The sequence below is a fragment of the Artemia sp. Qi Xiang Cuo genome, chromosome 10, assembly GCF_049724085.1.
Source record: "Artemia sp. Qi Xiang Cuo chromosome 10, ASM4972408v1, whole genome shotgun sequence".
In the NCBI taxonomy this organism is placed as follows: Eukaryota; Metazoa; Arthropoda; class Branchiopoda; order Anostraca; family Artemiidae; genus Artemia; species Artemia sp. Qi Xiang Cuo.
The window spans coordinates 68,550,677-68,567,641 of record NC_142803.1 but is presented as its reverse complement, the minus strand read 5'-3'; the positions used below and the strand labels follow the sequence as shown (position 1 = coordinate 68,567,641).

Below are 16,965 nucleotides of genomic sequence, written 5' to 3'. Positions count from 1 at the left end.
AGAGGGGGTAGTTACCCTCCAATCGGTACTTATGAGTTATAAAACAAACACTTGAGAATTTGTGACGCGCTCATAAGACAAAAACTAGTTAAGCAACTTCTTTAACAGGACAATTGCCTTGGCTCGATAGGCAAACAGGGGTTTCTCACTTCATGAACAATATTTCTGAATAGGTTTGTTGGTGTTGAGGGGCAAAAAAGGTACCTATGTTAGGTTACGTATTTAATATACTGTGCTCTGGGCGGCCCCCCTTTCCATAGTTCTTTGTGGTATTTTTCATAATTTTGTTATTAAAATATTATATTTTCATCATATTTTGTTTTTATTCATTAGCATTAACCAATCTTCACTTTTCGAGTGTTTACTATATAACCGATAAGTACCCTACAATCTTTTTGGTCACTTAAAAAGGGCACTAGCAATTTCAATTTCCCTTCGAATGAGCCATTAAAAATCCCTCTATGATGTTCTGCTAACCCTCTAGCCCCCCGGTGTAAAAAAAAGAAAAAGGAGACATACCAGTACTGCTCCTGCGAAGTGATTTTCCTTGTTGTTCCAGGTGGGCGACTTTAATATGCCTTACTAGGGTTTTTGACCATGTTGATTCCGATGGGCAATTTCTATTTTGAAGTGATACAAGTTTCGAGGGGGTTTCAGGCTCTTTTTTCAAAATCACCACAAATTTGTTTTCGTAATAAACTTTTACTTTTCAGATTAACCGAAATAATAGTTACCACTCCAGAACCAGTGTCAGGTGGCAGTTTAAAAAAAAAAAGAAATTTTTTAACTTTTAACTACTATGGGCTGTGGTTCGCTCTTTACTAGGTTACAGCTACTGCTGCAATCATGATTATTATCTTAACAGTAGAAGTTAAGTTCGAAACGATTTTTTTTCTTTAAGGAAAATGACTTAAGGACTTATGAACATTTATATCATTTAATCGTCTTTTGGGAAACTTAAGCTACCCCTTTTTCATTATCTCTACCCTCTCATATAAGAACCTTCAACACTCTGAGCAATTACCTTAAGACAATTTATTCCGTTCTGAATAGCAAAATCTGAACTATTTAAGCCGTCCTCAGTCAAAGATGCAAGAACGAAGGCGGACAGGCCAATGGAAGAGTCGTCACCTTTTATTCCTCCCTAGAAAAAATTTAATATATATTATATAATATTAATATTATAAATATATATATATATATATATATATATATATATATATATATATATATATATATATATATATATATATATATATAAAAGTTGCATAATATTATAAATTAATAAAAGGACATAATATAGATATGATGTACCAAAATATTAAAATTCCATAACATAACTAGTGACGAAGCGTATAAGACAACGACAGAGCGAGCACAAAAGCTTGTAAATCAGTTAACACTTGGCTTTTTTCCAAGGATTTTAGACTTAACGATTAAAGTCAATTAAAGTCGATTAAAATCAACAATTAAAGTCATCTTTCTCTTAGGTATCTAATGCCATTCATTGCGAATAAATATAAGCTAAATGATAAAACTCAGATTGATCAATCCCAAAAATATCAGCTATATTTAAAGAGGCAATTATTAAAGATTGTTTTTTAATGTTGGTTTATTTACCTTTAATGATGGAATTTTAAAAAATTATGATATTTTTAGCATTTCTTTCCTGCCCAGCATTTCTTTTCTCTCTTCTTTTCTTTTATTCCTAGTTTCCTAAGTTTTTGTTGTTATTGTTTTTTTTGTTAATTAAGTTAATTTTGCTATTATTATTATTATGACGAGTTGTTTTGTTTTGCGTATGTCCCATTATTTACATACCCAATCTTACGAGCTCTGCTCTCTGTCGGGAGTTAATATTTTTTGTCGAAATTTAGAGTTATTTTTGTGAGGTGTTTTCACGAAGATAGCTCCAAATTGTAAATTTTAAGCAATTATATATTATATTTTTAGGTGGGTCTATTTTAGTTTTATGTATATTTTTTAGTTTTAGTTTATTTTTTTCTCTACGCTGAAGACCCCTTGTATGTATTTTTATGTAGTTTAAATAAAATTTAAAGTTTAAAGACCCCTTTTTGTATTTTTATGTAGTTTAAATAAAATTTAAAGTTTAAAGGGACTACTGCTAAGCAAATTACTCGTAGGAGCAAGTATCTTAAATTTATTGCTGTTGACTTTCGTACAGACTGAAGTAGCTTAATCAAAGCTTTTCAATACATTTCATTATAGTGTTATTACCAAGTGTTCCTTGGTATTCGTTTTGAAAATCTTTAACGCGTTCAATTCATCAATATATTCCCATCTACACGAAATATTGCTTGTTAGATAACCATTGACAAGGGCAGAACAGGGGGGGGGAATATAACAAGACTTCACACTGTTTTGTGAGGATTGGGATCAATAATTTCCATTTTCCTCGGAACTAAATTTGATGTCCCCTTGAGCTTCTTCTCTTTCTACACAACCATTTCCAAAAATTTCAAATGAATCAGCCAGCCAAGATGAAAACAGGTATACTTGCCAAAGCTATAGCTTTGCAAATTTTAATTGTTGACTAAAGATGACTTTAATTGTTGACTAAATATGACTTTAATTGTTGACTAAAGATGACTTTAATTGTTGACTAAATATGACTTTAATTGTTGACTAAATATGACTTTAATTTTTGACTAAATAGGACTTTAACTTTTGAATAAAGATGAATTTAATTGTTGAATAAAGATGACTTTAACTTTTGAACAAAGTGGACTTTAATTTTTGACCACATACGACTTTAACTGTTTACTAAAGAGGACTTTAACTTTTGACCAAATATGACTTTAATTGTTTATCAAATATGATTTTATCTTTTGACTAAAGATGACTTTAATTGTTGACTAAAATCGTTGACTAAAGATGACTTTAATTGTTGACTAAAATTGTTGACTAAAGATGACTTTAATTGTTGACTAAAGATGTTGACTAAAGATGACTTTAATTGTTGACGTTTAGTCGTTAAGTTTAAAATCCTTGGAATAAAGCCAAAAAAGTATAAAAAAAGATCTTCTTTTCATAGAATACCCAACACCCAGGTCGTACCCATGATTGAGAGTCGAATATGCTACTAATTGAGCTATCCTGGTGCGTGATTTTATTTAATACCTCCAGTGTATGTAAGAATCAACGCTATACCGTTGCCTATAGTAAAAGCCATAAGGCTCCAATGTTTTATTATTTATTAACACATAAAAATAAACACATTTCTTATAAAAAGCGTTGGTTAGATTTACCAATCTTGCCAATTATATAGGTATTGGCAATTCATAGTTCAATTTTGAATATTTGTATAAGTTTTCGAGACAATTCTAATTAATTTACTGCGTATAATTGTTTTTGTTCTTTTTTCTCCTAGTTTTTTTCTTCTTTAACTTGCTATTAATTCTGCTTAGTCTCTCATTACCTTTAACTCACGTTAAAATTTTTATTTTGCATCATTCCGCACAAGCTAGATAGGGGGAGTCGTTAGTATTGTTACAATTGGTTAATAGTCTATTATGAAGAAAAAGATATTGTGGGTATTCCAGGTAGCACTGTAAAAAAGACATGCATACTAGCATAACGTTTTCGATATTTTCAAAAGATTAAAGGAAGATTACAAATTCCCAAGAAAAAAGAATAACAAAAATGGTAAAGAAAAATTGCAATATAGATAAAAAGGAAAATGATTCCCCAACAAAGTAAAAAAAAACTTTCTATCAAAGAATAAAAACATTCTCAAGCCCTTTGCATTTAATCATTTTTAGCAGAGTCTAGCGTAGTAGCCGAGTGGTTATCACCCTTGACTTGAATCCTTAGTTCGTGAGGACAAGGGTTTGAATCCTAATGCCGCTGGTTATTTCGTTTAGAACTGGAGTCAATGGTGTCACTCTGTAAGCTCAATCAGAGAACCCAGGCTAAATGGGTACGTGGAAAAGTCTTGGAAAGATAGACAGGAAGGTTGTGCGAAAGCAGAGAATAGCTGGTCCTCCCCCCCCCCCTCATCCCACTTCCTGGCTGACGAGCCACGAAAAATAGATCAGCACTGCACATTAGGACTGTAAGTGCAATACACATACTACTACTACTACTACTACTAACAACTCACCGCAGCACCAAGCCGCCTGAGGTCAACACAAATGCGCCCGCGAAATTTTATTATTTACTCAAGCTAGGATATGCACTTCCTTTATTCTTTTTGTCAGGGAAGACAGACTCTTCAATTTACACCATCTTGGATCAGATTCTTTGCAAGAGCTATTATTTCCTGCAATACCCAACGAGTCCTCAGATGGCTTGAGGTTTCTGTTTCCCATATAACAAACCAACATAGACAACATCGTTTGACTTTCCATTCCTCGAAAGGGCTCACCAGGAGGGCGGTCTGTGCCGATATTTAATAAAGCTGATAATTTTCAGTATAGCGGCACCTCAGTAGTTCTGGAGGATTAGATCTGCCAAGTTTGGCACACACCTTGGTTAAGCCTCTACAATTTTTTTTTATTGCAACATTTATATTCTGTAAGAAACAGTACTATCAGATTTATAAGAACATTTAAAAATCAGAATTATTTATTTCTAATTAGTTTGCACAAACAAATAAAATCGAAATGATTAACTAAATTGCACTGTCTTTTAAATCTCAGCCCTAGAGTGCTTTATAAAAGGCAATAATAAAAAATGGCACGAATGAATTCTTAAACAAGCTAGTTCTGCGGGGCACATGATGTCAGAGCTGTACAATGACAAATTGCCCAAACCTCAATATGACACTAACACCTGATCTTGATAGTTCACATCTAGATGGCATGACGAAAACAGATGACAGAACAGCTCATAAAAAGATGATTTTCCACCTACGACTGGGATAACTCCTACAAACTAATTTGCATAATTTGCATAACCAATTAATTTGCATAATTGTCATAACCAATTAAACTCAAAAGCATCAATTCTTTGATTATTTGCACTACCAGGGCAAACAGGATTATTTGCACTACCCGGTAAATGAAAACATTAACACGCTTACCTATGAAATGAGTGCAAAGCAAATATTCAGCCATGACACAGCTAATAGCCATCTCACACAATCTCAAAGCATTGGCTTGTCTTACGAAATGCAAACCTGTATTTGCACCACACATAGTCCAAAACCTCCTCAGCAACGGGACCCTACCCTCCTCATGACCCTTCTAAGGGCCATGATCTCTTTTGATCTTGCATGGCATGAAAATATAAGATTGATTCTAAAAAAGGCAAACTGTCCTACCCAAAAGCTGAAAACTCTATTGAAGTTTCGGGTTCTGAAGGACACATTGTAATCAATTTTCTGCATGTTTATGCAACCATTATTAGAATATACATTCTCTGTTTAGCAGTTCAGTCAAATAAAAAAAAATAATAAATAAATAAAAAAAATCATGAAATTGAACCGGTTCAGAAGCGATCACAATAAATAATATACATAAGTTTTCTGATGCCTTACTCTTTTTATCTAAAAACATTTGAACCTTTGACCTAAAACCAAAAACCATTTGACCTAATTTTTTTTGGTGACGTGAGAAAATGTGCATAAAGTTTGGCTTATTATTATTATTATTTATTGAAAACCTGTCTTATTAAAAAAAGGAAATGACAGAGTACAAAAGAAAGCAAATGATCACTATGCAACTATTACAATGTAACTAGCGTAGAAGGAGTTGGCTCCAACTATGTTTTAACAACAAAAATGAGAGAGCACAACAGAAGTGCACTATACTTTCCAGGAGAAAATACAATTAGAAAACACATAAATAATGAAGAACAGAGGCACTTGTAACAAAAATGAGGAAGAGGAGGTATAACATAGGAAGAGGAGGTATATAAAAGGAGTAAATGTATGTAAAAGGAGTTGTTTCCAAGCGAAAGACAATTAGAAAACACAGAAATAATGAAGTAAATAAGGGACTTAAAACAAAAATGAAGAAGAGGAGGTATGACAATGTATATAAAAGGAGTAAAAGGGGTAAATGTATGTAAAAGGAGTTGTTTCCAAGCGTGATTTGAAATCTTTTGGTTGTGTTTTTCTATAAGCTTAACAGCAGCTATAGTAGGATCTGCTATTTGAAGTCTATTGATGAGCTTTGAATTGCGTGTCCAGACTGGAAATCTCTGTAAATATTTTGCGAAACCGAAGAAGTTCGAACGGATTCTCAGTTTATTAACGTGTGTAAGAACCTTCCAGAAGAACGCAACGTAAAGGATGTGGGGGAGAACAACAGAGTTGCACAAGGTTGACAGATAATGGCGATTAAAACAAAGCTTATTAGAGATTATTGAAGCGTACAAACCTGACATACGGCATTTGAAGTTTTCTTTTAGAAGATAATGAGTTTGATAAATTGTATATCTATTGGGGATGATAAAACTAACGGTTGGGTCGGACTGGCATATCTTTGAATTTTCAAGAACAATTTCATCAGGAAGCGGGCCTTTCCGGTTAAAAAGGAATATGTCAGTTGTTTCAGCGTTGAATTCAAGGCCAGATTTTGAATACTCGTTTTGCAGCTTTTGAAATATTTCAGGAATTGTGTCTAGAGTTCGGCTAAGGTTAAAAATATCATCAGCATAAGTGACTAAGGAGATATTATGACCAGAAAGAACGCAGGATATCTGACACTGATCTTAAGCCTCGAGCACGTAATTATTGAAATAACAAGGTGAGGCAATGGCACCTTGGCTTGCATCATTCTTAACTAGCACAGTTCTATCCTGTGGCTTTGCTATTTCATCTTTTTCAGGGGGTATTTCAAGTCGGACTCTTAGCATGATATACATATCCCTTTGAGATCTGATGATATCCGGACTTAATCCTTTTTCAGCAGCCATTAAGAGCATAAGAGGGTGGATCAGGAAGTCAAAAGCACGGCGAACATTGTGACTAGCCAAGGCGCGTGAAATACATGATATATAAGCATCAAGCAGTGCATTAGCAACAACCGCACGGGCGTCCGCACATCCAATACCATGTTGAAAGCCAAATTGATGGGAAGGATTATCAAATTTTTCTTCTAGCTCTTTTATGAGCAGTAGCTCATAAAACTTGCAAACGCTGGTTGAAACAGCTATGGGTCTGAAAGATGTGCATTGACTGGAGGTTTTTCCTTTTTTCGGAATAGGAGAAAGATCTACCACACAGAATGTTGACGGAACCAAACCTTGAATAAAAATCATTTGCAGTAATAAAGTAAGATTTTCTAAACGCGCAGGACCACCACATTTGATATGTACAGCGTGAATTCCACCTATGCCTCGTGACTGCTTTGGTTTAAGGCGCATAATAGCATCAGCAACAGACATTACAGAAACTATGTAATCAGAATTAGGGAAAGCATACAAAAATTGGTGAAGCTCTTCAACATATTTGTGTTTAAGTTGGGGGTCTGGTGGAGAAACTTCAGCCTCGTAAAAAGAATACCAATCAGATAAAGGAATATCGGCAGCGGACAGGGAAGTTTTGGGATCCTGGGCCGGATAGACGACCAAAGGAAATGAGGATTATCTTTGATTTTTTGTGCTGTCTGTTCTGTGATTTGCTTTCGGTGATTCTGAAGCTCCTTAGCAAGCTTCTTCTTTGTTGCAATGAGGATGGAATGAACAAGACCGGACCGTGGTCGGTCAAACTCAATCCATAAATGTAGCCAAAACTTTGCTGAATCACGTGCTTAAGAGAGACTTTGATTTTCCTGCCACTTAGAAACAGTTCCTCTATGCCGACGCTTCAATGGAAAAACACGAGATTCTGCATATTGTAAAGCGTGACATTGCAAAATAAATATCAAGGAGGATACGTTTTTCCTCAGCGGGCAGCAGTGAGTGCTTGATCAGCAGAACAAAGGGTACCTTAATCTTGGAAAGTATTATAGAAACACTATCCCAATACAATTCAGTGTTGGTTGACGCCCAATTACGTACATACGACGGATTTGGTGTTTTGGGGTGCTTGGTAGATATATGAGAAGTTTTATTTGGTGAAAGAGAAAACGATACGGGCAGGTGATCAGATATTAAATAATCACAAAGAGCCTTCGGTTGTGAGACATCTAAAAATGGAGAAGCGACAACATGGTCTATGTTGGACGTCAACGAGGAATTGTGAATGTATTTGAAATTTTTGTCTTTCTCAACAACATTCAAATAATTATCAAATATTTCACCAACCTGAGAAGAACGGGCAGATTGAGCAATTAGGTTACAGTTAAAATCTCCAACTATTAGACATGCAGAATTACTGGAAATAATACTCGAAATACTTCCACATAACTTTTCAGAGGCAAGAGCAAAAAGGCGCTCGGACGCATCATTATGATAGTCAGAGGGCAAATAAATTTTATAAATAAACACATTATCAACTTTACCAGCAAGAAAGTACAAACACTGAACGTAGAGCGGAATTCACGTAAGTCGCAAGACCTACCGACGATCTACCGCCAGCACTATTTTGCTTAGCTGGAGTTGCATAGCAGGTAAACCCTTCTTTAGTATCCAAAAGACTAAGGCTTAACTCACTTAAAAGATGCTCTTGTAGGCAAATCACGTCATGTTTTGACACGAGCTCATCAAGAACTGAAGACTTTTGAATGAACCCACCAATAATATTTAGAGTTAAGCACCTCATACTAACAATCCTAGTATTCAGTTCAATCATCGGAGCGTTTTTGTTTTCCAATTTGTTTTTTCATCTCAGGGCTTTGGAATGAGTGATATGTATGTTTTGTCGACGTATATGTCGCACATCCAATTGGGTCCGTGCATGGGTTACTAGCATTTGACGTATGGTCTTGGACACCGCAACGTGGAAAAATCTGGGGAGCAGAGCACGCCGCTGAAACGTGACCAAATTTTGGCAATTAAAGCACCGTTTTGGGAGATACACAAATTCTTCAATCGGAAAACATTCAAAATCTAGTTTTGGTGGGCTTTTCATAGCCAGATCTAGCTGATAACGGGAGGAAAAGTACAACTTAAAGGTTCGACTAGCAACAAACCGCTCTGCCCTTTCGCAACCTGAAACGAAGGCGTTCACCATGTCAGCATCATATATGGTTGGGATGTTTTTGGCAATAAAAACTGGGTATTTCACCTTAGCTTCTACACTTTGTGATTTCTGGTTGATAGAATAAGCAATGCTGTCTGCCTTGTCCTTCTTTTTAACAACAAGCCGCCATTCAGATCGGTTTTTTTTCAATTCAACATCATCGACCTTTAAATCTTCTCCGCACATACTCGTAAGAAATTGTTTTTCGTTCTTCTGGCGTGTTAGTGGGGAAGGGGGGCTGGTTCTTCAGAACTACGGAATAAGGTGGTGGAGAATGTCTATCTGGGATGGGATTAGGTTGGCTTCCGTTACTTACAGAATTTCTGGGCGGTCATGGGAGATAAACTTGGTTATAACGCTCGAGAAAACCCGAGAACTGCCGTCACATTTCATTCACCGACGATTTAACACATGTACCTACTTCTGCTCCACTGGCCGGTACTTCTTGGGGATCAAATAGAACGAGCTTGGGGAGTTTTATTCTTTCTTTAGCGCATCGTGCAAACAGCTTAGCAATATCCACTAAATTATCCACATCTGGCACGCATTTCGTAAATCGATCACCAGTTTTGGCATCCTGGGTTAACAGTTCTTTTGCCTTTAAGATCGAGTCTCTATAAAAAAATTCCACATCTCGTTTTGAAAACACTTCCTTCTTTATTCCGACAGCCATTGATCGAGATATATAGTTCAACACGGCATTTAGCATTATACTCTCTCCCATACTTGAAACCGGTTTAACCCCAATAAACAAGGGAAGATTCAACCCCCGTTCAACCTGATCCCCGCAATTTAAGAGAGGCTCTCCAGGCAGGTACAACGGCACTTGCCACGGGTTTACTGCCCCTCTTCTGCTTGTCAATTGGGGTTACATAAAAAGAGCCTGGCACACTATATACATATATATATATATATATATATATATATATATATATATATATATATATATATATATATATATATATATATATATATATATATATATATATATATATATATATATATATATATATATAAATGTTCAGAAATTAGGTCAGTAGATCAATAGACACAAATGAAGGTTACAAATATGTCAGGATTATATCTCACTAATCCCTATTGCGAAATTTTTATTTTGTTCACTACAACTTACTGAATTATTAACATCCATATAATATCCAATTTTGATGTTGACACTTTGAATGCAAGTTAAAGAATGAGCCCTTTTCCTCCTTCCCATCAACAAGAACTTCCTCCCACTTCCTTTAGTCCCTGTTAGATCCTGGCTTTCCAGAGAAGAGACAATAAAAGCTCCAAAACTGACGCCGGTTTACTCAGGCTGGAGCGTTATTCATGAAACGGTTTGCCGAGTTTTGGTTGTGCATTTAATAGTTTGTAGCTGTTCAATTTTTGTACTCGTTGACAAATTTTTTAACCATATTTTGATTACTGTGTTATTTTCTTTTTGACTAAAACATACCACGTTTAAGATAGATATATAGGAGCGTGTGTTACTTTCAATAGACGATTTTATAGCATGTACTAAGGCAAAAAGTAAGTTCAGGTAGAACTCAATCACAAGGTAGAGGGACAATATTCTATGGAACACCTGACAATAAATAGCACAAATGTTAGAAGGAACTATTTAGAGAAGAAGATTTTTCCCTAAAAACTTTGTTCGCTCAAAATTTGAATTATTGTTACAAATATTTGGTACCACATACCACAGCAGGAATTGAGTTAGGATAGACGTTAGGCGGAGTTACGTTAAATTAGGGAAGACGTTTAACTAGGGTATATCACGTTAAGATGAAACTTATAGACGAGGTAGAAAGGCCATTTTCCATTGGAGGAGAGGCTTCACTTAGAACAAATATTTGGTGAAAAAAGTTTCAGAGAGGGGCAAAGGTTAATAAAAAGAGGATATAAAAGTAGTATAGTCATTCTAAGGCAAAATTCAACATCTTTACTTGAAAATTTTTCTGAAGAAGTCTCATGAGCAGTAATAGGTCAAGTATCTACAATTCAACTGTACAAAAAGAAAGATGGCAGACCTTTAAGTCAGAGTGCAATACTTTCCCAATTGAAGGAAAACAACCATTCTCCATTTGATTCCGTAAAATCCAATTTCGACTTCTAGTAAGATCCTTTTCATCTATGTTAATAAAATCTTTGGCCCCAGAAAAAGAACGAACAACAAATGCAGTGAGCCACATGGAGCCACTCTTGTCTGATTTGCCAAATGCTGAGAATGAGCCATCCTCATGGCGATATGTCAACTCACGTTGATAACCTAAAAATTTGAATTTGTCTTAAACGCTTGGAAATAAAAATTTTCTTTAAATTTACCTGATTTCCAAGGCGACATTTATGATAATCTATAAATTTATTGTTGATTTAATTGCTGGGAAAGAACATTTCTTTTAATTTTACTTAATTTCCCAAGTGATATTTTCCTTAGATGCATTTTCCCGGTACAAATTGTACTGCCCTTTTCTTTTATTTACAGCTTCCGACTCCCCATAGAAAAATTGGTACTTACTGAATTTGCCACTAATACCTAACTCAAGGCATGGTTGCAGGATTTTTTTTTTTTTTTTTTTTTTTTTTTTTTTTTTTTACTGTGGATGGGTGAAGCACTAAAAATAGAAAAAAAAATGTAAAAAAAATTCTATTTATAAAGACAAATAAATAATTCTTGCCATGATATACAAGAAAAGAACAACTTGTAGGCAAAAAACTATCAATACGAAAAAATCTTCACCATTTCACAACAATTAGGCATCAAAACCTATTTTAACTTGCAATTAATTATTTCAAGATGTTCCTCAATACATATAGCATGCTAAATACTAACCACAGCCCTTCAAATGGATTGTGGTAGATGGTGTGTCCGAGTCCCAACATTTTTTCAACCCTAGTTACCATGATTCCGACCAATGAATTATACATGAAAGTAGTTTTAAACAATCTACTAAAAAATGGACCTTAAATGATTAGATTAAATTTAATATGAAAAGCTTAAAAACGTTAATATCTAAATAGAAGTATTAAGTATTTGCTCAGGCTACTGAAAGGTTTCAAACGTCAAAAGTTATTTTTTTCTAACGAACCGTTCAATTATTTTAAGATCTAACTCTACTTGACTCGGATTCTTTTTTAATAAGTCCTGGCACTTAACAATAAGGAGTGAAGACTTAAATTTTAACAATATACATTCTAAAGGTAATGAGCACGAAAAGAGATTTTTTTGAACAGTAGATTAAAAATAGCATAAAGAAAATCATTGGAAATAATTCATTTGAAGGGAAAATTAAGTTATTATTGTGTCTAGATGACGATTTTCTTCCCTTTTTTTTATGGCTAACTTATTAAAGGATAAAAAAAGTAATAATATAAAAGAAAATTTTGGATATATATATATATATATATATATATATATATATATATATATATATATATATATATATATATATATATATATATATATATATATATATATATATATATATATATATATATATATATATATATATATACATATATATACATACATATAATGATTTTGAATCGGTCCTTCAATCGCAAGCTATATTTTCTCTCCTAAAATTAGGAGCGGGTCCATTCATCTGCGCCTCTATATGGCAGTGGTACCAGAGGGCGTCTATTCGCGTGTGAGGTGAAAGTCTTTATAGTGGCCGGATGCCTGTACGTCGTGGAATTAAACAGGGCTCGGTCTTAAGTCCTGTAATGTTCAACAATGCAATCTGTTCTGCCACACGTAGAATACCACCCTTTCTCATTCCTTTAATCTTCAACAATGCAATCTGTTCTGCCACACGTAGAATACCACCCTTTCTCATTCCTGTAATATTCAACAGTGCAATCCGTTCTGCCACACGTAGAATACCACCCTTTCTCATTCCTTTAATTTTCAACAATGCAATCCGTTCTGCCACACGTAGAATACTACCCTTTGTCATTGAGCCGTCTATCGATGCAAGTCATCTTTTATCAAAGATTTGTGTGGCAGAGAAGCTAACAAAGAAAGAAAGAGAATTGTTGAATGCTGCAAGGGAAAAATACGGCAACAAGTTCGTTTGGTCAAACCAAGGTCGGATTTATGTCCGTCCGGAGAATGCAACTTCTGCTCATAGACTTTCGTCTGTGAATGACATATTCGACCGTGATTGAGTGTCCCGTTTTTTGTATTTTAGTTTTGAGTCTTTTTATGTGTTTATTTATTCTTATTATTATTATTCAATTATTCCTATTTCCTTTTTTCCCAGTTTATGAATGGGTTCTATCCCTATTGAAGGAATAAGATCGTGGCTTTTTTATTTATTATGGTTATCCTACTCCCAATACCTCGGTTAGGGTTGCTTGAAAAAAATTAGCTGTCAGTTGATGGTATTTTATCACATCAGAGAGGTCTCCATTTTCAAGATCGAGTTGATGAATGCCCAAAGCCACTCCGTCCTAGGCACTGCGTTCGTTTTGAAGAGTTTGGTCAAATTAAAAGAGATGAATAGTTTGTGTGTTGCTCAATGGAATTGCCATATAACGTCGGCTTTTGAAGAAATAGTTCGGTTTTTAAGTAATATTGATAGTGTGATTGATGTTTTTGGAATTTGTGGACCATTCTTGAGCATGAATATTCCTCTCTCTCCCTACTCTTTTCCAGGTTACCAACTGATATCAAAGTCGTGGCAGTCAATGGGGCGCGGGCGACTTGCATTTTTAGTGAGAGAGGGATTGAATTTTAAGGAAAGGGAGGACCTTTATTTATGGAATAAAGGTAAGATAGAATTTATTTCTATTGAGATTGAAATAGAAAAAGGTAAAAATGTAATTGTTTGCCTCGTTTATAGACCCTTAGTACTCATCCGGAGGAATTTTTTCAGGAGTTTAATCAGTTTTTAAGTAGGGTCCAGTCTAGTCGATCGGAGTGCGTTATTTTGGGTGATTTTAACTTTGATTTATTGAATTTAAATGGTTTTAATTTATAATTTTTGAATCTTGCGTTATCTTTTAATTCGTACCCAGTGAATCTGATTCCTTCCCGTAACACTGCTCAGTCGACAACACTAATTGATAACATATTTGTTTCTTCGAATCTATTGAGACAAGTATTCTGTGATGATCTCCTTCAACCTGCTTCTGACCAGCTCCCGGTTGTCTGTATGATAAATAGTATTAAAACTTCGGCTAAAAACTAAAGTAAGAGAGCTTATAGAGATATGAGAGACAATAACTTGAGAAGGCGGAAAGAAGAAGTTAGTACTATAACATGGGATGAGGTTAGCGAAGAGCAAAATGCAACCACAGGGTTCGACAGGTTTATGAATATTCTCTTACCGGTATATGAGGCGTCTTGTCTTCTGAAGAAAATGATAAGAAAGGAAAATGATCCGAGAAAGCCATGGGCGACAACAGAATTGCTGGAAATGATGGAAACGCGGAACCAGCTTTTTGAAGAACATTTACAGAGCCCAGAAAATGTGAGTTTGTTTGAAGAATTTAAGCGAGGGAGAAACAAAGTTAACCATACGCGTCGCAGCGAGAAAAAAGCATATTATGCTTCTGCTTTTGATGGTAAAAGTGGTGATGCAAAAGTAAACTGGCGACAAATAAATGAGGTTTTAAAAGGGATGACTAATGATAATGATGGAGTAGAGATGAATTTGGAAAATATTTCACGAACATTGGCACAAGTATTAAGGAAGAAATAGCTAAAAAGTCTGAAAGACATCGGGAAAAGTCCTTTATTGATAATCGAGGTGAAGGGCGCAGTTTTTCGTTCGAGAATTGCACAGCAAAGAAGATCGAGAGCACAGTTAAAGGACTGAGGTTCAACTCGACTGGAATAGATGGGCTTAATCTTAGGTCTGTAAATGCCATCCTAGTTTATATATTACCTTGTCTACTTCATTTGATAAATCTATCACTCCAGACCGGTGAATTCCCTAGTGGTCTTAAACTGGCAAAGGTAATACCATTGTATAAAGGAGGCAACAAAAAAGAACTATCGAACTGGCGACCTATTTCATTATTGCCTATTTTGTCTAAAATCTATGAAAAGATAATTCACAGAAGACTTTATGAATATTTGGATAAACTAGGAATATTGTGTGACAGCCAATTCAGATTCCGCAGTAAACATTCTACTAGCCATGCTGTTCACCATCCTCTGGATATAGTTAATGGAGCTCTAGAAAAAGGTCTCATTCCTTTAACTATCTTTGTCGACTTGAAAAAAGCCTTCGACACTGTGGATTTTGAGTTGTTGCTGTGTCGCCTGTCTGGTCTGGGGATAAAATATGTTTGCTTGGATTGGTTTATAAATCATACTTGTATGGAAGGTCAACTAAAGTAATGTTAGTTGACATCGTTAGTGGAGTCTATCCTGTAAAATATGGAGTTCCACAGGACTCAGTCCTGGGTCCGTTCCTCTTTCTCGTATACGTCGATACTCGATACAAGTATCGATACGTCGATACTTGCACGGTCACTGGAGGAACTAGTGGATAAAGCAAACCGAACGCTGGAAAACCTTTTGGTGTTTACCTCCTTGAGTTACCTTGCTGTTAATACTTCTAAGACAATTATATGATTTTTAGTAGGATAGGAAAAATTGTAAATAGTGCTTCTATTGTATTTGAAAATTTGTCGCTTTCACAGGTTTTCGAAAATAAATATTTGGAATTTTATGTCGATAATAATTTTAGTAGGAAGAAACACATAAATATGATTTCTTCTAAACTTGCACGAGGTCTTGGAGTGATGCGGCGTTTGAAACATGTGTTACCCTTAAGAAACTGTTTTAAGAAATATATATCATACTGTTTTTCATCCTTTTATTGTTTAGGGTTGCTGAATCTTTCTTTGTGGGGACTTCAACGACCTCAAGCCAAACTGGATCAAAAGCTCTACAGCCCTGCATCAAATAGTTAAAGTGAAAACACGGGGAGAAAACACCCTTGACTTCATCTTTGCTACACTTGGTGATTTCTGCTTAGATCCTTCGGCGGAAGCACCACTCTCAACAAGTGACCATGCAACAGTTATATTACGGCCAAAGTCAACAATGAAACCTACTAAACCAACCCAGTTACAGAACAACCAGTTACAACCTACCATCCACTTACAGAAGAAGGTATAATTGGCTACAGAGAAAGGCTCAACTCAGTACGCTGGTTCCGCCTTTTCAAAAACAAAGACGCAAACAGCAGGACCGAACTCCTCTATGAACAAACAATTCGAGAGTACGAACGACTCTTCCCTGAAAAGCGAGTTACAATTAGGGCACAGAATAAACCAAGGGTTACTCCGACAATTAAAGCAGTAATGGCAGACCAAGACATGCTTTATGAGACAAAGCCACACTCTGACGAATATAAACGGAAGAGAAACATAGTAGTTAGACTACTAAAACAAGCTAGATGTCTGTATGGACACCAAATTTTTGCTAAGTTGTCAGCTAGTGACCCAAGAAAGTTCCACACAACTATACGGAAACTAATGGGACAGCAGAAGTCTAAATCCATCCTGAGGGACCAGCAAGAAGAGAATGTAACAGCAGAAGCAATTAATGCACACTTTTCAAATATTTGCTGCCAATAGCCTCCCCTCAAGACTATGTCACAGAATGTCCAATCAAAACCATCCCCATTATTACAGTTTCCCAGGTACAAGAAAAACTCGAAAACCAAGACATTAGGTAAGCCTCGTACCCTGGTGAAAATCCTATAAGGCTGATACATGCATGCTCCCCCTTACTGGATACACCAATGGCTATGGTGTAAAACCAGTGCCTACTGGAAGGCATTTTCCCAGATAAATTCAAAAAGGCATTTATCACACCAATTCCAAGGAAAACATCACCAACCTCACCA

The 16,965-nt window shown here is 35.5% G+C and overlaps 1 protein-coding gene across 2 annotated transcripts in view; it reads right to left on the bottom strand.

The window, feature by feature from the left end:
* Window positions 1-16,965, bottom strand: part of LOC148948091 (alpha-2-macroglobulin-like protein 1) — a 113,331-nt gene that overhangs the window by 23,218 nt on the left and 73,148 nt on the right. For both annotated transcript variants that reach the window (XM_089095693.1, XM_089095694.1), the window contains exons 15-16: window positions 11,125-11,363; window positions 1,025-1,144 (exon numbers count right to left, since the gene is read on the bottom strand). In XM_089095693.1, coding sequence (XP_088951819.1) covers window positions 1,025-1,144; window positions 11,125-11,363 — 359 coding nt within the window. The remainder of the gene's footprint in view (window positions 1-1,024; window positions 1,145-11,124; window positions 11,364-16,965) is intronic.